General features: G+C 40.5%; 1 protein-coding gene and 1 pseudogene across 1 annotated transcript; one reads left to right on the top strand and one right to left on the bottom strand.

The window, feature by feature from the left end:
• On the top strand, positions 7,415–8,256 carry LOC109841835 (probable 3-hydroxyisobutyrate dehydrogenase-like 3, mitochondrial; the record flags this gene model as incomplete). The annotated part of the gene is made up of 1 exon (XM_020410772.1): positions 7,415–8,256. A coding segment is annotated over one exon (594 nt), but the record flags the coding sequence as incomplete, so codon positions are not given.
• The window catches only part of LOC109841834, a 43,366-nt pseudogene continuing 30,134 nt past the window's right edge, over positions 10,876–24,107 (bottom strand).

Genomic DNA, 24,107 nt, shown 5'->3' with positions numbered 1-24,107 from the left:
TACGCCTAACACGCGTTGCCGGTTAGTCTTTTCCCGTGAAAATGACAAAGTCTATGTATTCAAAATCATAGCATCAAGTCTAAGAGGGTTCATTCTCTTAGCACAACGTTACATGTGAAACGGATTCAAATAATTCACATGCTAGCCCGACTCAAACGGTAGTCGGTAAAGGCTTATCAAATCCGTTGATGGCTGAGGGTTTGCCAAAAATCCTATGCATGTTTATAGGTTCATTAGCTTAATGGATGTGAGCCGAGACTTGAAACAGATGAGCTAAAGACAAGTCTTAAAGATTTAGTCAAAAAATGCATGAGAGCCACCTCCGCGTCTCAAGTCAAAACGCCAAGGTCAGACCCACGTTGCAAACACTAAAACGCCGAGGTCACACCCGTGTTCCAAATTCAAAATGCAAGGGTGAGACCCGCACCTCAAGTTCAAGACGCAGGGGTCCACCCCCGCATTCCAGAAGCAGGATTATAACACATACCTTCATACTGGTCCTGCGTGGCAAATCCCTTCAACCAAGATGCCTTCGAAGCGAGTGCAGAGAACGACTCCTTTATGATAAGGAATCAACAGCTCTAGGATCAGAGTTGAGATCCAAGTATTCTGAAAATTCGTCCCAGTCAACCGCGAACTTTTAAAAACTTTGGAGGGGGTTCTGTAGGCTGTCTAAAAATTACTACAGATAGCTTATCCCTATCAAACACCGATGATGGAAGTTATAATCTGACGACTTCTAGAAGGTTATAATTTAAAGACTTTCACGTAGGTCGATGAAGGTTACAATCTGATGACCTTCACAACAACTGATGAAAACTCTAATCAACAGCCTTCATAATCAACATCGGGAGTTATAATCTGATGACTCTCATATTTTCAATGAGCCAAGATGAAGATTACAAGATGACAGTCTTTGCAACGCTCTAGCAAAAGAGACTACAAATTGACGGTCTCTTCAAATCCAGACGCAGAGCTCACCTGTGCGTCCCATATTCAAAACGCATAGCTCGTGGCTGTGTTCCCGGAACAAAACGCGTAGGTCCTCCCTGCGTTCCCACACCAAAACACGGAGGTCCTCCTCGTGTGTCAGCAACAAAACGCAGAAGTTCTCCCTGCGTTGCAATATCAAAACGCTGGAGTCGAACCTGCGTTGCAACATCAAAACGCGGGGGTCAGACCCGCGTTTTTTGCATTTAACTGGTTCAAATAGAACCTGAACGGTCTTTTTAAACCGTATCTCCACTTAATGGGGTCGGTTACACCCCATTATGGAGAGATTTTAGGGGGGGGATTACACCCTTTAAACCCTTGAACAGTTTCAAAACAGTTTCCCATGATTTGAGGGTGGTTACACCTCACTTAGGAGTGATTTAAGGGGCGGTTACACCCCCTTAATCCCCTATAAATAAGAAGAAACTCAACTAAGTTAAGGGTTGGAACTTCTTGGCTTGGATTGACCCTGGAGCTTGGCAGCGAGGAGGAGATCTTTGGCTAACTTTTTGGGGGATCTTCAATATGGCATTTTAGAGCTTCTTGCAGCAACAAAGTTCTTGGAGCATTCCCTTGGCTTAAACCGAACTTTCAGTTCAAACCAACTCATTTTCAAGAGTTTAAACTCGCTCTGAGTTGTCAACTCGTTCAGAGTTTTAAACTTGCCACGCAAGTTCTCCACAGCGTCAAATCGTGAGGAGGAGATACCTTTCCAGTGAATCAAGATGTGTGGATCATCAATGGAGAGCGAACTTGACGCGAGCATTCGAGGGAGGTACTCAATCGCCACCGTGAAGAACCCAGAATTAAATAAAGGGGAGAATTCAGATCAATTCTCCTCTCTTTTGTAATCAGGAAATCCAATTGTAATCGAGATTGAGAGGGTTATAATCATTCTTTTTATTCTCCTCTCTTTTGTAATCAGGAAATCCAATTGTAATCGAGATTGAGAGGGTTATAATCATTCTTTTTCTAAGCAGTTAGAGAGAATAAATCAAAACCAATTGTAATCGAGATTGAGAGGGTTATAATCATTCTTTTTCTAAGCAGTTAGAGAGAATAAATCAAAATATGATTCTTTTATTATTTTTCTTATTACAAATTTTCTACCAAACATATATCAAGGATAAGGAAAATGAAAAGGAAAAAGAGCAACATACTGAAATAACCAAAGCTTTCAGCTACTGATGAAAAATTTGAGGATGGATGCCTACCAAAGTTCTTCACTCTGTGTTTGAATCCAATAGAAATTCTTGGAAGGAGAAGCAAGATGAGGATGTAGAAGAAGAAGTTGGTAATGTCTCCAGAAAGCAGCATGATCTCCTGGAAAGCAGCTCGTGGGGTGCTGAGTTGTGGAGGCGTTGCTCTTCGGGTTGTAATGTGGTTGATTCTTCAAGTGGTGGAGGTGTTTGTGCAAGAAAATAGCATCTTGCTTGGTTGCTCTCTACTGCTTCTCACATTATTGCAAGGAAGGAGAAACGGGGACTAGTCGTTCTGACTCCCTTCTTTATCTTTCTTGTACCATCTCGACAAAGGGCTCTTCAGGTTAGATCACTCTGTAAGCCACTTAAGGCTCTTGGGATACATAGTGTCAGCTTGCATCCAGGTGCCTCAATAGACCACCAGATTCAGGGATTAAAGAGTTGTGAACCTGAATTCCTTGTATCGACTCCAGATAGGCTGCTTGAGCTTGTTCAAATGAAGGCCATTGACGTATCTAGTGCTTCACTATTGGTTATTGATAGCCTGAAAAGCTTGGTAGAGTTTGGATTCTCTGATAAGGTGAAATTAATCAAAGAGAGTATATCTGGAGAACCTCAGATGGTAGTTTTCAGTGACTTCTGCAAAGGAACTTCGAAATCACTATTGTAATTTGCAGCAGCTCCTGAATGAACCAGTTTGTAGATTGTCCCTTGATGACTCTGCAGTTTGTAAAAGCGCATTCGTATCACAACATTTACATGTTTGTTCGTCAGAAGATGAAAAGATGTCAAAGGCCTCACAAATTCTTAGTCAAGCGTTTGTTGACCAAAACCACCCTCAGCATCTTAAGGTTTTTCTTGTAGCTGGCAGTGCTAGCAATGTGCAGCTTTTTGCATCTAAGCTTAAAGCCGAAGGTTATGGCTCATCAACTGAGTCGCTAACTGATGGTCTACATGACAAATCGGGAGAAGGTTATAATCATGTCAGTAAAGGATATGGATAGCATCGTTGGATTGGATGTTGAGGAATTTGAAACTGTCATTTTTCTAGAATGCCCGTCAACCGAGGTCTACATTGCAATTCTCAAAAACATGGCACGTTTTGCAGAGCGTATATCATGGTTAAAAGTTTTACTTGGGCATATTGACTCTGATACTTATGAATCTGCATCACGCTTGCTGGGAATAGCATGTTCTGCTAAGGCTGTCGGCAATGTGCTTATGAATCTTAATGGGATTTGGTTAAATGGTTTCCTACAATTGACCTTGAGACAAGGTCCAATTTAAGGGGAAGGAATTTGCCAGGAACCGATCATTAGTTTGGAAACTTGTCAACTAAGCCAAGAGCCTGAGACTATGAAGTTGGGACTGATACGCAAAGAGATGAATTGACACGCAAGTCGGAGGGGGCTATTATGCAAAACTTTAAAGTACATGGGTTCTTGTAATAAATGTATCTGTTTTAGTTACAGACTGTTTTTCTGTTAAAAAAAACTATTGTGCACATTTACTAATTGTGCACGTTTCTTTACTTGAGAGTTGAGTTGTATAAATAAGAGATTGTAAAGTCAGTGAATAGATTATGAATGAAATTAGAACTCTTCTCTTCAACTCTCAATCTTCTCCTCAACTCTCAATCTCTGACTCTCTTGCAACTCTTCTTAAAATCGTTTCAGGCTCATCATGGCCAGAGACAACACCAAAAAAATCGATCGAGGTTTCGGAACCTCACATAATATTTCTACATGGAAATGGATGTTGCTATTTTTTAGGAAATAAACCAAATAAGCCCTAAACCAAGCAAAACAAAGGGGAATAAAATGTTTCTATGGCGAGCGGATTAATGGAGTAGTACATTTGCTTTTGAATTTTAAATGAGCATAATCTTTATATAATTTTATAATCATCGAAACTGTATCGTCATAATAAGAATATCGTATATCAGTATAATCTTCAATCGTAAATTAAAATATATTATTATTTAACACTTACCGACCATTTTTGTCTATATATAATTATCATCATAAATAAAACTCTAGCTATTTCTTTTCAAACCAAGTCGGGCCCTTTCTTTATAAGTCTATCACCTCATTCTGTGGTATTTTTATATATAGTTCTCTAAATATTGCAATTATTGAAATTGATGAAATGAATCTTAAGATCCAAGGGTACTTGTAATTTAGTCCTTTTATTTGTTTTTTCCATCAAATTTGTAAACCATATAGTTGGATTAGTTCTCAGCCTAGAACAGTCAATTACTAAAATATACCCAGTGATCATTTTCCCCCAGAATACCAAGAGTCCTTATAATTAGGGGTGAGCACGGTTCGGTTCGGGTCGGTTTTTACCAAAATTTGAACAACCGAACCGAACCACCTATAATTCAAAACCGAACCGAACCGTTGCAAATCGGTTCGGTGCGGTTCGGTTCGGTTTGTTCGGTTCTAACTTTATCAAGTATAACTTCACTTCAATTTATCTTTTATATATTATTATTACCCTATGCCAGCATGTATTTGTTTTTTTAGTTAGGGTTGAGGGTTTGGGGCGGGTCGGGTAAACGCGAACGAGTTTGAAAGTTTTGGAAATATATTCGGTCGGTTCGGGTCGGTTCGGTTTGAAAAGTTGTCAACCCGACCCGAACCGCCTTACTCTTAAAACCGCTTTTTTCGGATCGGTTCGGGTCGGTTCGGTCGGTTTTTTCGGTTTGAACCGAACCATGCTCAGCCCTGCTTATAATCCCACTCGCTAAAGCCCAAATTTACCTTTATATGGCCTACGAAAAATGTGTATCTGGGTAAAGGTTGTGGATTAAACCGATCAAAAATACATATATTTTATACATAATTCTTAATTTTTGTTAAATTTACTGTTAAGATATCTAAATCCTATTTTAAAATAGAATTATAATATGTTCAAAAATTTAAAAAAAAGGGATAAAAGTTTTAAAATTAGCATGTGATTATTGCATAAGAATTTTCGAGAGGAGAATATATAAGTGCAAGATTTAGATGCTTTAGTGTACTTAAGTGTCCCCAAACAAAAAAGCTAGGGCTAGTGTAAAGTAGGGGAAGCTATATGATATTTGAATGCAATTATCCAAAAAGAATTGGAGAGATATTTTTGAGTCAGAGAAATTTTTAAAACAGACTCATTTATAACTTTATTCACCAAAATCGACTCATTTCAAACATATTCACAAAAATCAGCATAAATTTAACGAGGTCAAAAGATTTCTTTCTAAGTAGTTGGGGTTGCCAACCCCCACAAACTAGTAACCTGGTTAATTAACCTTCCAAAATAGTCGGGATTAGCAACTGTGACTATTTTGAACTGTAGTTTCAGCCCCCGTTACTAACCCGCGTAACAAAACTAGCATCTAATTAGCTAGAATTGACAACCTCGACTAATTAAAAGAAATATTTATTTTTTTTAAAAAAATCGATCTAGTTTTAGTCCTCGCTGCTAGCGTAACTGAAACTGGATCGATTCTCTGTTTGTTTGCCTAAAAAAAGAGGGAAATCAAAGAAAAGGAAACCTATTTCTAAGAAAAATAGGTTTTGGGATTGTTTGGTTGGCTAAAAAAAGAAGGAAATCAAAGAAATGGAGATGAGATGAGATGAGTTGTCACCTTATTATAGGATGATGTGAGTGATTTTTTAAGAAAACTTGTTTTGATGTTGTTTGGTTGGCGGAAAAAATAAGGAAATGAATTATAAGAAACCTATTTCTTGTAATAGGTTGTTTTCTTTTATTTGGTTATTTCTTAAAAATAAGAAAATAGATGAGATGAGATGAGTTGTCATTATATTATTGGATGATGTGACTCACACTTAAGGAAATTGTTTTCCTAGCTTTTTAGGAGGAAAACAAAGAAATAAAATGTTAATGAGATGAGATGAGTTGTCACAATCTTATTGGATGATGTAAGTGATTTTTAAATATGAGATGAGATGAGTTGAGTGATGTTGTGGATGAAAATAATATTTTATTAGATGTGGTGGATGTGATGGATAAGTTGTTGGATGAAAATAATATTTTATTAGATGTGGTGGATGAGTTGTTGGATAAAAATAATATTTTATTAGATGTTGTGGGTGAGTTTTATAGATGGAAATGTGTGAAATTGTACTTTTTGAGATTTCTTAGTTTTCATTTCTATTTTTTGTTTTTTTAAGAAATAACCAAACAGGCCCTAAATAAATTTGAAATGGATATATTTTGGGGAATGAAATTATGAATGAGTCCATTCATTTCGAGAACGTCACTCCTGTGAGTCCCAGTTCGCCCGTTTCCGTTCCCCACCCCACTCCCGATCAGTCCATGGAAACTGCCGGATTAACCCCAATCCGACCCGGGGTAACCCGAGTAGGATGGATCGGAACGGGTGTAATGGGCCGCCCCATGGGCGAACCCGCCATCAATCGCAAGCGTATCCTCACCGCTCACGGCCCCGCCAGCCCCTCCAAACTCCCACCCGCCTCTCCGCCGCCTCGCCTCCTCCCCGCCGGCGACCTCCGCCCGCCTCCTCCGACGTCGTCTTCCACCATGCTCTCGCCACCGCCTCCGACGTCGGATCGCGTCCTCCTCGGCCTCCTCCCCCGACCTCCCGGAGGGGCCCGCCAGTCGTCGACACCACGCAGCAGCGACCGCCGGCTCGCCTCGTCGCATCGCAGCGCTGCCGCGCCAGTTCGCGTATTTGATCGATCGATTTTTTTTTTTTTCGTTTTTAATCTACCAGACTACTTTTACTTCGGTAAGATCTGTTTATTTTAATTTATTTATTTTATTTTCCGAGAAACCCTGTGAAGACTGTAAACGGTAGAAAATTATGTAGGGAAAAAAGAAATTAAATTTAAAAGATAAAACAAATAGCAAAACAAATAGCAAAAGACGTGTAGTTTCTGCATCAATTATTTTTAAACAAAATGCTGAATTTGCGTTGAAAACGCATTTATATTTTCCAAAGATAGAATTGCAAATATCCAAATGATAGACTCGAAGAGATTGATTTCATTTCAACAGACAACGAACGCAACATTTGCTACAATTTACTTGTTTGCATTGAACCAAACAGCTTCCAAGTGAAGTGAAGCCGCACAAGTCTACAAAGATCTTCTATGATTTATAAAGTCTTCTCTTACGTTCTATCTTGGTTATTGCACATCTGAACGCTGGTCGCCCTGTACCGTCTCTTGATTTTATAAAATGACCGTCAAATACTAAACCGACATCTACATTTCCAATACACCAGGTCAAGAAACTGCCACGCGGTCGACGCGCCCGTCTCCGGTGGAGACATAGGCGCCAGGGATGGAACTCTCGCCATATTCGCTGGAGCGCACGAGGAATCCATCATCCAACGTCTATCCCCTCTTTTCAACATCCTAGGGAAAGTCACCTACATGGGCCCGCCGGGTAGCGGGCAGAACGCTAAAATCGCCAACCAAATCGCGATAAGCGGCAGCATAGTGGGACTGAGCGAGGCATTGCTATTCGCGAAAACCGCGGGTTTGGATGAAAAGGGGTTCTTGGATGCTATTAGAGAGGGAGCTGCTGGATCCAAAGCCACGGATTTGTTTGGAGAGAGGATTATTAATAGAGAATTGGGACCTGGTGGGTTTGCTGAGTACTTGGTTAAGGATCTTGGAATGGCGTTAGATGGAGCGGAGTTGGCGTTGCCTGGAACTGCATTGTTTCAGCAGTTGTATTTGGGGATGGTGGCGAACGGAGATGGGAAATTAGGATCCCATGCGGTCGTTACCGCATTGGAGAGGATAAATGGGAAGAACCGTAGGAAGCTGCAGGATTGAAATCAGAAGTCGTTCATGGATTTGGTGATGGAGCTTCTTCTTTCTGTTAATCCTCTTACATATACCTCATCTTCATGTCTTTTACACGTTTAATGTCAGCACAAATGGTATCGTGAATGATTCGATGATATGTCCCATTATCAGCTTTCCTATCTACTGTTGATAATACCATATTTTCTGGAAGTCGTTAAGTTGATTTCAGATCACAGTACAAATAAAATGTTCAATGAATTACTGATTTTAATTCTTACGAACTGTGGCATGATTGATTGGTTGTGAATGCAAGGGATTGCAACTATAACTGCGCGAGATTGGAGTGCTTTTGATTTTCTACAGTTGTTTGGTTTGAAGTAACTCATACATGTGGTCGCAATTCTAAGTGCAGTTGAAATGCCAGGTAAAAGGCAAAGTACATGAGTTCCGTGTGTAACCGATACATGCAGCTGCAATTCGAAGAGCAGTTGAGATGCTAATCGCAGATGGCAGCCTGCATGATTTTCATCTGTCCGTTGCTATTGCAACAGTTTCAAGCTGGTTCTTTTGATATGCAATCGAACATCTCGTGGTTATGCGATATTACTAGGGTTAGACTATTGACTGGACAACAAAAAAATGAGTGCAGGATTCAAATCTTATAATGTTCAACAATTGAGACTTTGCATAGCGAAAAACATGAATCCACTATCTTCTTAAATATAGTATGTAATTTTGTACGTACTATATTCTGAAGTATTTCTCCTCTTTTCAATCTTAATGCAGGTGATTATGACAGCCATAAAACTCTAATTTTTGTTCCAAGGAGTTCAAACTGGGAAGATCGATTAATATTGTTCTGTTAGGTCACATTAGATGCAGGTTCGATAACGACCTTCACGTATCAGACCCATAAAGTGAGGATTCTCGGAAGGCTAAATGGCACTTAAATACACTAATGTTTCACCTCCTTTACACTTTGAATACACTATTGTTTCATCACCATCGTCGATGTGATGCTTGTTCTGCGATCTCAGGCCAGCCAAGCAGACTCAACTATACCTAGGCGCGAAGACCTACTTGTGTAATTTCATCTGATCGAGGGGCCCTTATCGATCAAGTTCAATCTCAAAAAGTCAATCATGTAAGTTTATTTTGTATATCAACATCGTGTAACATCGAGCTGTTGGGGAATACCCGGGGCTACGCTAAACCCCTAAAACACCAAGATAATGCAATAGAGAAAAGTACACCAAGATTTACGAGGTTCGGCAAACTTGCCTACGTCCTCGGGAGCCACACAATTAATTTCTTATTAATCAAAGAAATTACAACGCAAGAGCAGATATCAAACTTGAGATCTCTCAATAAATACAAATCAACAATGTAGCTACAGTGATGATTTCCCTTCTTAAATACCCCTCTTCAATTCTCCCCTCAATAAATTCTCCCTTTCTTAAATTCCTCCCTCAAAATCAACGTGAGTTGAAGGAGAAAGAAGAGATCACGAGAGAAGAGAGAGAGTCGTCGCCGCTGGAAGAGAAAACGAGAAGAAGAAGCCACACATCGTGAACTGTGGGTTTCCCTTTTATAGGGAAACCCTAGCGACAGGCTGTCGCCAGCCATACGTAGAGATGCCTCGAGCTCGCCTGCGGAAGTTTCTCGAGCTTGCCTACGTCGGGGTTCCTCGAGCTCGCCTGACTCGCCCGCGCTCGCCTATCCTAGATCGACCCGAGCTCGCATGCACCTCGTCGAGCTCGCCTGCACCGGATTTCGAGCTCGCCTGGATCTCGAGCTCGCCTGAAGTCGACCTCGAGCTCGCCTACAAAGCACGTCTCGCCTGAGGAGCTCGTCAGAAGTCGTCGACCTTGCCTGCATATTTGTCGAGGTTTGGATCCACGCCCAAATCCAACAATCTCCCACTTAGAGACCAAACCACCATCAGCAGGCTATCTCAACAAGCACCTTCTCCTGTGTAGCTCCGCCCTCATCACCTATGCATGAAGTCTAACTAAAGTTGTGCATAACTCCAGTTTCTGAATGGTCACCGTCTTTGTTAACATATCTGTTGGATTCTTACTTCCATGGATCTTCTCCAGATTTAACACGTCATCTTCCAACATGGATCTGATGAAGTGGTACCGAAGCCCAATGTGCTTCGTTCTAGAATGAAATGCGGAATTCTTAGCCAAGTGAATCGCACTCTATCACTGTGTAAAACATTCTTCTCCTGTTTGAATCCTAGGTCTGTTAACAAATCCTGAAGCCATATCATCTCTTTGCTGGCTTCAGTCACTGCTATATACTCAGCTTCTATAGTGGATAGAGTGATAATCTTTTGTATCTGTGACATCCAACTAACAGTTGTAGTTTCGACAATGAATACATAGCCGGTGATGCTTCTTCGGTGATTGACTTCATCTCCGAAGTCTGCATCTACGTACCCTTACACTTCCACCTCTTCCTTACCAAAGTGCAAACACTTCTGTATGGTGCCTCGTAGATACCTCAGAATCCACTTGACCGCTTTCCAATGAGTTTTTTTTGGATTCGACATAAACCGGCTGACCACTCCCACTGCATGGCTAATGTTTGGTCTTGTACAGACCATTGCGTATATCAAGCTTTCAATGCCTGAGGCGTAAGGAACCTTAGTCATACTCTCTTTCTCTTCATCTGACTGAGGAGATTGATCCTTTGATAGGCAAAAATAGCTGGCCAAGGGTGTGCTGACGGGCTTGGCGTCGCCCCATGTTGAATCTATGTAAAACACGGTTGATGTACTCTGTCTGAGATAACTGCAAGAGACCTTTATTCTTATCTCTCATAATTTGCATTCCAAGGATCTTCTTTGATGGACCCAAGTCTTTCATATCAAACTCTTTTGATAACTGCTACTTCAAACTCCTGATATCCTCCATATCTGCACCTGCAATCAACATATCATCAACATATAATAGTAAGATGATATAACTGGACTGATATTTTTTGAATTAGCAACAGTAGTCTGCGTTGCACTTCTGGAAACCTTCCTTATACATGAAGCCGTCAAACTTTCTGTACCACTGTCTTGAGGCTTGTTTCAAGCGATACAAGCTCTTCTTGAGTCTGCAAACCATGTTCTTCTTCTTTTTTTCTGAGAAACTTTCTGGCTGGTGCATGTATATCTCATCTTCTAGATCTCCGTGAAGATACGTCGTCTTTCACGTCTAACTGTTCGAGATATAGATCTTCAATAGCTACAATACTCATCACTGTCCTGATAGTATTTAGCTTCACCACGGGAGTAAAAATGTCGGTGTAGCCAATTCTTTCATTCTGCTAGAATCCTTTGACAACTAGTCGGGCTTTATATCTTCTAAAGCTATCATGCTCTTCTTTTACCCGGTACACCCATTTGTTGTGGAGTGTCTTCTTACCCGTAGGAAACTTAGCTAGTTCCCATGTCTGGTTTGAGATGAGAGATTTTATCTTTTCTTTCATGAGAAACTCTCACTTACTCGCATCTCCACTCTGACAAACTTCATCGTAGCTTTCATGCTCCCATCCATCTGTTAGCAACAGATAGTTCACGTATATTGTTAACCTTGTTAGGTCTCATATTTATGAGCATACTTACTAATCTTGTTTTGATGATTACAAATAATTCCTAACAATGTGTGTCTAGTATTTGCATTTGTTTTGTTAGGTAATCTACATAAACATTAGTCGGAGGTTGGATGGAATTGCGCCATAACGATCATATCAAATGGAGGTTGGCGAAAATAGTCGGTATGAAGCTATTTACACTTCAAGTCATATTCAAGATCAAGCTTCATCCGCATCCAAGACAAGCTCATTGAAGATAAATCAAGCTTGGGTAAATTAGTTTAGGGTTTATACTATGTGTGTAAATACTTTAAGCTCAATCATATACACACATACACATTTTGGTTTTATAGTTTTCAAGTTTATATAAATATGAAACAAATATACTTATTTATATACACACATACATGTTTCATATTTATCATTTTTGGTTTTGGTAAACAATGTGTTTAGCCACATAAACATGAAAATTTAACAACACGTATATAAATATATTTTCATATTTTAAACAGTTTACAAAATAAATAACATCTCACAAATGAAAAATGTAATTTGAGAAATTCTTTTTCTAACATGTTCTATTACATGTTTACAAACGTTTCCTAAAATTTTATAATTTTTAGAATTGTTTTACTATGCTGAATTGATTTTACAAAATCAGGTGTTTCAGCAGTATTTAAAATCTAAAATATATGTGTTCAAATATTTATTTCTCACAAATAGGAAGTGGTATTTTAGAAATTCTTTCTCTAACATGTTTACCTACATGTTTAGAAACATATCTCAAAATTTTATTATTTTTGGAGTTGATTTGCTATTTTTAATTGATTTTATAAAGCTAGCTACGCAAAAATTCTAGAATCTGCAAAAACTGTCACCGGTCGACTTCATCAGTCGACCGATGACATTATCAGTCGACTGGTGACATGTTTTCAGCCTATAACGGCTAGTTTTTATTTTTGTGAGTTTTTAGAGGTTTTTGGGTGGTTTAAGAGGCTATAAAAAGCCCTCAACTTTCATTGTTTCATATGTATGTTTAAGAGAGTTTCAAAACAAGTTTACAAGTGTTTAAGTTTGGTTTTAAGTTTGTTTTCAAGAGGGTTTATGTGAACAATGTTTCACAAGAGGAGATCATTTACGTTTGGGCCATCAATCTTCCAATCTCTCCCTCTTGTTCATTAGAGAAGTTTTTCCAAACTCAATTTCTAGCTTCATTTATATTTATTGTTGATTATTATTTCTATAATCTAAATTTTCATATTGAGTTTAGTTTTGATCATTTCTCTTTGTTTACACACACAACCATTGAGCTTATAGTATTTTTATACATTGTATAATTTGGGTTGTGGTGAGTGTGACTTAGTGAGTGAGCCTACATTGTGTTCTCATCTATTATAGAGAGCAAAACTTATATTTGAGCCTTTATTGTGAGATTCACCTTGTAATACACAAGTACACCGAGAGGAGTGTGTGATGAGGACGTGGTCGATACCAAAAGGAGTGGCATCGGTAGTATAGCCTAGGGAGAGGTAGTAAAGTCGGACACTTGAGGGAGGCGACATGTGAGGACCAACACTTGAGGTTGTAGGTTTTGTGATTATATTGTGAGTGATTGTGAATGTTGATCGGTGAGTGTTGAAAACCGATATTGTGAGGTGTAAACGTTTTTCGGGTGAGCGTCAAAAATCCGATTGTGGTAGTGGATTTCTCCTCGAGAGTGGGGATCAAAGACGTAGGTCGGAAGGACCGAACTCCGTAATTATTTTCGTGTGTTTGAGTTAGCATTGACGTTATTATTTGTGCTTATCATTTGTCTCATTATATATCGTCATTGTGTATTGCTCATTGTTTATATTGCCCTATCACATTTGCATCTTGTTTATTTCATCCTTGTTTATATTGCTTATCCTTGCATATATATCTTGTTGCGTATCATTTTTAATAGGATATTTGTTAATTAGTTTTAAATTGGTATTAATATCGGATTAGATTAGCATTCACCCTATTCACCCCCCCCCCCCCTTCTAGGGGTTGGGCACAGGAGGCCGAGAAGATCTTCTCAATCGGAGCTGGTGCGTTGGGCTCCTACGCACCGTTCTGTCCAACAAGCTCTTCTGGCTGAGGACATATTGCATTTGGTTCTTTTGAGAGGTCACCTGGGACATCATCTGCATCTACAAATATTGACTCGCTCTCCTCTGAGTCAAATGCATCTGTCTTGTGCATGTCCTTATACGTCGCGTCCTCGCTGAATATCACATCTCTGCTGTGGATCACTTTTTTATTTTCATTGTCCTAAATGCAGTAGCCGAACTCATCTTCACCATAGCCAATGAAAGTGCATTTCTTTGACTTGGGATCAAGCTTATTCCTGCCTTGATCACTAATATGCACATAAGCTACACAATCGAAAACTTTAAGATGTAAGAGTTTTACCTCCTTTCCGCACCATACCTCCTCTGGTATTCTGTGCTCCCATAGAATTGATGGACCTAGGTTGATCAAGTAAGCTGTTGTGTTGACTACTTCTGCTCAGAACTGTTTCGGTAGACCTGATTGTATCCAAATGCTTCTAGCTCTCTCTGTCAACGTTATGTTCATCCGCTCAGCTACACCATTATGCTGAAGCGTGCCGGGCACGATTTTCTCTATTCTTATCCCGTGCTCATAGCAGAACTTCTTGAATCTGGTGTCTTCATACTCACCACCATTGTTGGTCCTGAGCTTCTTTATTCTCAGACCGGTCTCATTCTCGATCATAGCTTTCCATCTTCTGAAAGTCTCAAATACTTCTGACTTATGCTTCATAAAGTAGACCCACACTTTCCGAGAGTAATCATCGATAAAAGTCACGAAGTAGTGTTTCCCACCAATGGATGAGGTGATAATTGGTCTCCACACATCTGAGTGAACGAGCTCCAGCTTCTCCTTCTTTGGGGTTCTGCCACTTGTCTGAAAACTAACTCTCTTCTGCTTTCCAAGTATGCAATCTTCACACATGTCTAATTCAACTGATTCTAGACATGAGAGTTTTCCCTTTGTGTGCATGATCTTCATCCCCATATCACTCATATGACCGAGTCTCTGGTGCCATAATTTTAAAGTCTCATTGCCTGCTGCAACTGAGATCAAACAGTGTGCACCTGCTGTCATATATAGGGTACCAGTTTTCTTACCTCGAGCAATCTTCATTACGCCCTTTGAGATCTTCCAATCATCTCCGTGGAAGGTCGTAGTGTATCATTCGTCAGCCAACTGACCTACAGATATTAAGTTCTTTCTCAGGCCGGGAATATGCCTGACATCCTTCAACTCCCATATTGACTCATTCAACTTAATTTTTACTACACCTTTGCCCACAATAGCACATGGTTGATCATCACCAATGTATAGATCTCCAAGACTTCCAGGGACATACTTCTCGAATTATTCTTTCTGAGAAGTAGCATGGAACGATGCTCCAGAGTTTAACATCCAAGACTCTTCCTTGCTCTTCGAAGAGCATATCAATGCATTGTCTCCTCCTGAGGTGGAAGTGACATTCACCTCTACCTTCACCTCCTTCTCCTTTTGTGCACTCTTACACTGATTCTTGTAGTGCCCGATCTTTCCATAATTCCAACACTCGATAGTCTTCGAGCTGTTGCTTGGATTCCTTAACTTGGACCTCCTGTCATTTGATCTACCTCTGTAGTTTGATTTGCCTCGCCCGTTCCCTTTGGTTGAATTTCTACCTCCTGACTCTGTATGCAATACTGAAGAGATTATAGCTTCACCCGACTCTCTCCATCGGATCTCCTCACTGAGAACCAGATCACGAACGTCATCGAACTTTAACTTGTTGCTTCCTGACGAGCTACTCACAGCTATGACTGTAGCGTTCCAACTCTCTGATAGAGAAGACAAAAGTATTAACGCCCGAACTTCCTCATCAAACTTAATTTTAACTGAACTAACACTACAACAAAGCTGTTTTTTTATAGCGTTGAATGATAGCGTTTATGTTGTAAGTGCTATAGATCGTATGTGCCTTATTTTTTGATAGTGTTTGAAAAATTTTAAACGCTATAAGTACTTGATCGTAATTTTTTTTGTTCTGGCGTGTTGAAAACTTAGCCCGAGAAAAAAAACCCTAACCCTAAAAATTTTTGCCTGTCCTTAATCTGCTCCCTCCTCATCTACCAAACCTACGACGCCCCACTCTCCCTCTCTCCTCTCTCTCTCCTCTCAGATCTCTCTCTCTGAGATCGACCCGATGGGATGTACTTCATGGCGACGAGCTCATTGGTCTCCTTGTTCCTCATCAGCCTCGCCACCCCGAAGTTCCCTAATTTTTTGACGCAATTAGGTTTTTTTTGGTGGTGTGAGCTTTTGAAGAAGGCATTGAGGTTGTTTCTTGCTTCGTTGTTATTTTTAAATGAATTTTGCTCATGGTTTTGAATTTGGTTTGCATAATCCGTGATTTGATCTACCCACGAATGCAAAACAGGAGAATTTTTTTAATTGGACAGGATTGAGTGATAAGAAGTTTGATGCCTTCTTCTCTTTTCAATAATTGTTCTTCTCCTTCTCCTTCTTATTTACCAGAATTGCAAGCTGAGAGTCTAAAACACAATAAGATCTCCTTATATGATGATATTCTGAATCATTACCCATTAATATTGCAACTTTAACCATTTCAGAGACTAAAGAATTTTTTTGTTCCTATCCATATGTTTATTCTAATCCATACTTTGTTGATGGCATTGGTGATATGGCCCTTCCCATGGACTATTGGCTGCGAAATAATTAGTTCAACATGTTGCGCCTTCAACGTTTTCGGTTTCTGCTCCTACCGCTCAGATCAGAGTTTGAGGGTTTATTTGTTAACATATTAGGAGCCATGTCTTACCCATGTTACTGTTGTATTGGGTTCCATGTTCACCTATCACTTATAGCTATATGTTTTGAGCTTATTCTTCCACTAATATCTATCCTCGTTTGGGACTTGATGGGTATAGTGAGCCACAAGCGATTTCACAAGGCCAACTTGAGTTTAGAGCGTTGATCCCACCTTTCCTCCATAGTATTTATTGTCTCCAAATGCTTTTGTTTGTCACTTCACCTCCATCATTTTGAATCGCTCGATCCCACACTTATTGTTCTCTGTAGTGAGCACCTTGTGGAGCGACAAACACACCTCCATTCTCATCATGTTCATGATTCAGTGATCACATTGGCATTACGTCACCGTTTCCCCTCTTTCTTGATTCTTTTAATGGCTTTATACTTTCTTTTGATTGGCTCAGCTACAAGGATGTGACGAGATTATCTTCTCTTTGCAGGCTTTTCTTTAGCAACTATTATATCCATTTCATCAGTTATCTGGAGTGCCTCTGAGAGGGTGTAAATGTGATCACTGAGTTTAGCCGAGCATCTTTGACTAATTGAGCATTTTAACCAAGGTTTGTGGAATTCTTGTGCTTTCTTATTCTTTTTTCGAATTGAATTGTTTGTTTTAGTTCTGTTAGGACGCTTTCTCTGCCACTTCTATTTTGTTCATAACCTTAATGAATTATAAGGTTTCCATGGTCCTCTCCTAAAGTTAAAACAAGAAGTCCCTTACTTCTTATCTGTTTAATAAACTAGAAGTTTGTATTTGCAATTAAAAAAAATCAGAAATTAGCTAAAATCAATTGTTATTTTTTGTTTCCTACCATTAAATAAATAATAAACAGAGGATATATGCTTTCTTCCAATTTACTCGAGGTTAGAGACCATTCTTGTATTAAACTTTCTTCCAATTTGCTCGAAGTTAGATACTATTGTCTTGGCTCTATTCTCATATTAAACTTTTGTCAGTAACTTTGGATGATTATTGTTGGTGAACATTTGTTCTTATATCTTCTCTTTTTCTCATTTCATTTTCAGGATATATTTTTCTCCATGATGACTCATGTTTTCAGTTTTAAGTTTTTTTAAAAAAGTTTTTTCACTGAATCAGGCATTTTCCCTGTCCAAGGGTTCTTCTAATTTCATTAGATCATATATTTTCCCTTCCAAAACTAATACTTGTAAAGTTTGTGCTATATTATGTATGTTTTGAGTCATTTCCTCTCTTTTTTCTGCGTTTGTTTTGAATTTCACCATTGAGTAGCATGCTTTCTTTTTATCAATGATTATATGTGTTTGTGGAAAATTTGCAGTAAAAGAAATGAAGGAAAATTGATTTGTATTCCTTTAATCTCTCGATTACAATTAGATTTCCTCATTACAAAAGAGAGGAGAATGATCTGGATTCTCCCCTTGGTTTAATTCTGGGTTCTTCACGGTAGCGATGAGATGCCTCACTCGAATGCTCGCGTCGAGTTTGCTTCTCTTCTTCACGGTAGCGATGAGATGCCTCACTCGAATGCTCGCGTCGAGTTTGCTTCTCGTTGACGATCCGCACGTCTTGATTCACTGGAACGGTATCTCCTCCTCACGATATGACGCTGTGGAGAACTTTGAACGAGTTTGAAACTCTATGAAAGAGTTGATTTAACCGAAATCGGTCTATAAGCTAAGGATGAAGAAAGCTCTTGTAGCCGAATGTTGCTGAGGGATAACGTCAATCTCCTCAAAAGCATGCCCAAGGATCTCTTCTGTTGCTGCCAAGAAGTTCCAACAGACCGAACTCCCTGAACTGGATTGATTTTCAGTTATTTATAAGGGATTAAGGGGTGTAACCACCTCCTTAATTCGCTCCTAAGTGGGGCTAATGGGATGTAACCGCCCATTAAATTACTCTTGAGTGGAGTTGTGATCCCCTCAGATCATGGGAAATGGTTTTGAAACTGTTCAGCTCGTGTTTGAACGAGTCAAACGCAAAATCCGCGTTCTTGTGTGAATTCTGCGTTCAAACGCAGTGTCTGGAAGCTTGAACGCAGTGTCTGAAAGCTCGGACGCAGCGGCTGGAAGCTGCGTTGGCATCTTGTTAGAAGCTGTGTTTGGCGGCTTGGAAGCTGCGTTTGGCGGCTTGGAAGCTGGGTTTGGCAGCGGATGGAAGCTGCATTGGCAACATGTTAGAAGCTGCGTTGGTAGGATTTAAGAGCTGCGTTTGGCAACGGATAGAAGCTGCATTGGCAGCTTTGGAGGCTGCGCTTGAGCTGCGTTCGTGACTATGAACATGGTACGTCTTGATGCTGGTACACGGGGAGGACTTCAACGTCTTGGTTTGAAGAGACCGTCGATTTGTAGTCTCTTTCTGTCAGAGCATTGCAAAGATCGTCGTTTTGTAATCTTTGCTTTAGTTCTTTGATATGTGAGAGTCGTCAGATTGTAACTCTCGATGTTGATTATGAAGGCTGTTGATTAGAGCTTTCATCAGTTGTTGCGAAGGTCGTCAGATTGTAACCTTCATCAGTCTACGTGAAAGTCTTTAAATTGTAACCTTCTAGAAGTCGTCAGAATGTAACTTCTATCATCGGTGTTTTGATGGGGATAAGCTATCTATTGTGATTTTTTTTTGACAGCCTACAGAACCCCCTCCAAAGTTTTCGAAAGTTCATGGTTGACTGGGACGAATTTTCGGAATACTTTGGATCTCAACTCTGATCTTGGAGTTGTTGATTCCTTGTGGTAAAGAATTGTTCTTTGCACCCGCTTCAAAGGTATCTTAGTTGAAGGGATTTTCCACGCATGACCTGTGTGATGATGAGCTTCAAAGAGAAACTATAGCGACAATACAAGTTACTCATGAGCAGAAGCCATCAAACGTCACGTCACGGCTCACCTCCATTAAGCTGATAGGCCTGCAAACATGCATAGGATTTTTAGCAAACCCTCAGCCATCAACGGATTTGATAAGCTTTTACCGACTAACATTTGAGTCGGGCTAGCATGTGGATTATCTAAGTCCGTTCCACATGTAACATTGTGCTAAGAGAATGAACCCTCTTAGACTTGATGCTATGATTTTGAATACATAGACTTTGTCATTTTTACGAAAAAAGACTAACCGGCAACGCGTATTAGGCGTAGGCTTATCCCTACTTAGGATTTGGGATAAAGTTCCCCATGCGTGAAAGACATGGATTTTTGGTGCTACGATGTTGAATACGTAGACTTTGTTGTTATTTCTTCCTATGTTAATTGAAACACTGAAAGAAAGTTGAAAGCGCCAGAGGTGTAATATTAACTTGGCATGAATTTTTACTTAGAGTGAAATTCAAAAAATTTCTTTATTATCACTAGGATAATTCCAGAAAATCTTTAATCCACTGGGGATTTTATAATGAAAACTTACTATTCTTGTTGAAAAAGGATTAACAAGTTCATTGGGGGGGTTTGACTGTTAGAGGTGTGATGTTAACCTAACAGTATTTTATGGACCTATCGCTCTATTGAAGAGAGTCGATAAGTTGATTGTGTCGTCAGAGGTGTGGGATTAACTTGACGGGTTTGTGGACCTATCGCTTCATTGAAGAGAGTCGATAAGTTGATTTTGTCAGAGGTGTAGGATTAACGTGATAAGAAAATGTTACGATCGGAGCAACTTTGTGGACTTATCATCCTATTGAAGAGGATTGACAAGTGGTGTGGACTTATCATCCTATTGAAGAGGATTGACAAGTGGATTGTCAGAGGTTTGGTGTTAACATGACGGGAATTTGTTGCGATCGGAGCAACTTTGAGGACTTATCATCCTATTGAAGAGGATTGATAAGTGGGTTGTCAGAGGTTTAGTGTTAACATGACGGGAATTTGTTGCGATCGGAGCAACTTTGTGGACTTATCATCCTATTGAAGAGGATTGATAAGTGGGTTGTCAGAGGTTTAGTGTTAACGTGACGAAAGTTTGTGTTGCGATTGGAAGTGGGTTTTGTCAGAGGTTTAGTGTTAACGTGACAGGATTTATGTTGCGATTGGAGCAACTTTGTGGACTTATCATCCTATTGGCGAGGATTAATGGGGATTGTCAGAGGTGTTTGATATTAACGTGACAAGAGAATGTTGCGATCGGAGCAACTTTGTGGACTTATCATCCTATTGATGAGGATTGATAAGTTGATTGTTGTCAGAGGTATATTGCTAACGTGACAGGAATGTGTTGCGATTGAAACAACTTTGTGGACTTATCATCCTATTGACGAGGATTGATAAGTGGATCATCAGAGGTTTAATGTTAACTTGACAGGAATGTGTTCTTGTGACTTGCACAAGATTTTAGGAATTAGCGTCTCACTGGGGAAACTTGCTAAATGAGTTTATCATCAAAAGCGATAAATTTTGATGCTTGTGATTTGAACAAGATTTTGAAGACTTAGCGTCTTGCTGGGGAAGATTGAGATTTGAGCAATTTTTAGGACCTATCATCCTATTGAAGAAGATTGATAAGTTGATTATCAGAGGTGTATTGTTAACGTGACAAATTAGGAGTGATGCAAACTGAATTCATACTCTGTGAGGGTGATAATCGTCAGAAGTATAATGTTAACTTGACGATGTGAAAGATTCGTTACTCTTAATCCAGTAGATTCCAAGTAACCAACCCCCAGTCTTGATTAAGACTTAGCAGGGGAAGAAAAATAGGGGTAGACATGACATACCGCCTTGTGGGGCACTATCCATGAAGTCGGAATAGAGGTACATCACATGACAGGCCGCTATCTAAAGAGTTTGGCTATCAGAGATGATAGTTTTTTTTGGACTTGCCATCCTATTTAAGAAGATTGGCAAGTTGATGGACTATCAGAGGTAACTGTTAACGTGATAGTTTTTGTGAACCTGCCATCCTATTTAAGAAGATTGGCAAGTTGATGGACTATTAGAGGTAACTGTTAACTTGATAGTTTTGGTGGACCCGCCATCCTATTTAAGAAGATTGGCAAGTTGATGGACTATCAGAGGTAACTGTTAACTTGATAGCTTTGGTGGACCCGTCATCCTATTGAAGAGGATTGATGGGAGAATTTAGAGAAAATGGACTATCAGAGGTGATCATTAACGTGATAGTTTTAGTGGACCCGTCATCCTATTGAAGAGGATTAGTGAGGAAATTTGGAGGAAATGAACTATCAGCGGTAATTGTTAACGTGATAGTTTTGATGGACCCGCCATCCTATTGAAGAGGATTGGTGGGGGAATTTGGAGAAAATGAACTATCAGAGGTAATTGTTAACGTGATAGTTTTGGTGGACCCACCATCCTATTGAAGAGGATTAGCTTCAGTGGCCGTCGTATCTTCTTCTTCTGACTGAGAAGATTGGGCTTGGTCTGATTGCTCAGGTTGATCCTGCATACTTTGTTCTTCAGCTTTGACCCTGGCAATAATCTTTTGGGTCTGTTCTCCTTGAGAGATTAGTTATCTCCAAGAACGACATCCTGCAACTTCTATTCGGGCTAGGAGGTCGGTTTGCAAGTTGTGTCGATAGGTCTCTACCAGTGTAGACTGTGTCATACCTGACGAACATCGCAGAGCCATGTTTCGAAACCTCTTGACGAAGGCTTTGACGGACTCCCTCTTCTTCTGCTTAGTGGCGAGAAGGGTATGAATGGAGACTTCCGTATCCTCTTCAAAGAATCTCGACAAGAAGAGTCTCTCTAGATCTGCCCACTTTTGGATACATCCGGCAGGAAATTTTCTGAACCATTCAAAGGCAACTCCCTTGAGGGTACCAATGAATAATCGAGCCAGTATGGCGTCATTTGATATCACATTCCCAGTCTGTGACTTGAAATGATAGATATGTTGGTTCGGTGATCCCGTGCCGTCAAAAGTTTGTAGCGTCGGGACCTCAAATTTTGGAGGATAAGGGGCTGCATCCCATTCGGCAGGATAGGGTCTGACAACTCCCTCATCTTGGAGTTCGCTTCTGTTGGCAATGACATTGAGGCGGGCTTTCAATTCTTCCATTTTGACAGACTGGAGATTCTGTTCGTTCTCCGTCTCTCTTCCTTCATCAGAGGAAGATTCTAGATTGTGGGCTTCTTGGTCAGAAGCCGTGTCATCAACCACTTTTTACTTCCCTTTGCTTGTGTGAGGTCGGGATGAAGACGTTTTTCCTCTTCGGGAGGATTCTTGCCTAGGTGGCGAATCTGTCTTATGAGATTTGGCCTTGTCTGCGATGAGTTGATTCAACAGGGCCATGAGTTCATTGATGGCCTCCTGCTGAGATTTGAGCATGGACTCCTGCTCATCAAGTATCTTCACGAGATCTTCATGGTTTTTCGTCATATAAGCGGATCTCTCATGTTTAACAAAAGAGCTTGATGATTGGGACTCTGCAATGGCTGAGTGTTCATCATCAGAATTGGTTCCTCTGGCTAGCCTCCGATAGTTGATAGGGAGAATGGCTCATGTTCGCGTCCGAATGCGTTGGTAGACTCCTTCAAACTCGTTAGCGATTTCTCTGATGGTCGGTGAACGACTTGTCTCAGAGTCATCGGAACTAGGACCTGAGGCTTTCCCTCTGCCGATCACATTGATAGTGACCCCAGGATATTCAGTCTCTAGAGACTTCTTCCTGTGAGAACGTCGTCGTTGGTTGGGCAAAGCAACGTTCTTAAATTGGTCGAACACCAACAGTTTGGCCGCATATGAGCAGCATTGACATCCCGAGAGGACCATAGGAATCAGCCGTTCACATTGGAATGAACAAATGATTTGTTGCATCGGTCTTTTTCTCGATATGAACTCTCTCAAATCTATTGTGAAGATTCGAGGAGAATTGCTCACTGATTGTGAGGTTTGAATTGGAACCCCAGTCCATGATTGGATAGGACTGGCTCTTGGTGAACATGGATCTGGTTGAGATGCCTTGAATCTAAAGACTTCTTATATCCGCCCCTCGATTTATACACCAGGTTCGGTATTGAATTTCACCACCCGAACGCATGCCTGAGCTCCAGGTGTTGCTGGTGAAACGCAGTCCCGAGATCTGCTTTTTGGTTCTAAAACGCATGCCTGAGAGTTGCGTTTAGTTAATGGAACGCACTCCTGAAGGCTACGTTTTGACTGTACAATGCACCACTGAGGGCTGCATTCAGTCTTATTCACACAGAGCCTATGTTTGGGCTCATAGACGCGAGGCTTGTGTTTTGAAGCAGAAACGTAGAGCACCTGGTCGCGTTTAGGCTCACAAACACGAAGCTCGTGTTGACTTGAGAATCGACAATCTCGGAGATACGCTCGTCTTAGGGATCTCCTCCTCCGTCGAGCGGCGTTCTTATTGGCCTGTTTTAAGGCCTTTGTAGTGATGTCGTCGACAGAGTTGGTCGCTATTATGGGCCTTTCGTGACCCGAGAAACGTCGTTTTGGCACGAACGCAGAGCCTTCAACTCGGTGGACGAGTTTGGCCGAAGCTGAGCCCACTCCTTCGGAGGAGGGGCTATTCGAACATTCTTGGTTGAAGGAGAAGGCTTTCTTCGGCATAGGAGCAATAATTGGAGCTTTAGTCTTCTTGGAAACTTTGTGGATCTTACGCATAGCCTTGGGGCTAAGGGATCCGGATGAGAGAGCCTCCTCAAACTTGGCTTGATCAAACTCAACAATAAGAGTTTCGACGGTTGTTCCAGT

This window comes from Asparagus officinalis, chromosome 5 (assembly GCF_001876935.1).
Source record: "Asparagus officinalis chromosome 5, Aspof.V1, whole genome shotgun sequence".
Lineage (NCBI taxonomy): Eukaryota > Viridiplantae > Streptophyta > Magnoliopsida > Asparagales > Asparagaceae > Asparagus > Asparagus officinalis.
The sequence above is the reverse complement of the archived record's forward strand: the minus strand, read 5'-3'. Positions and strand labels throughout refer to the sequence as shown.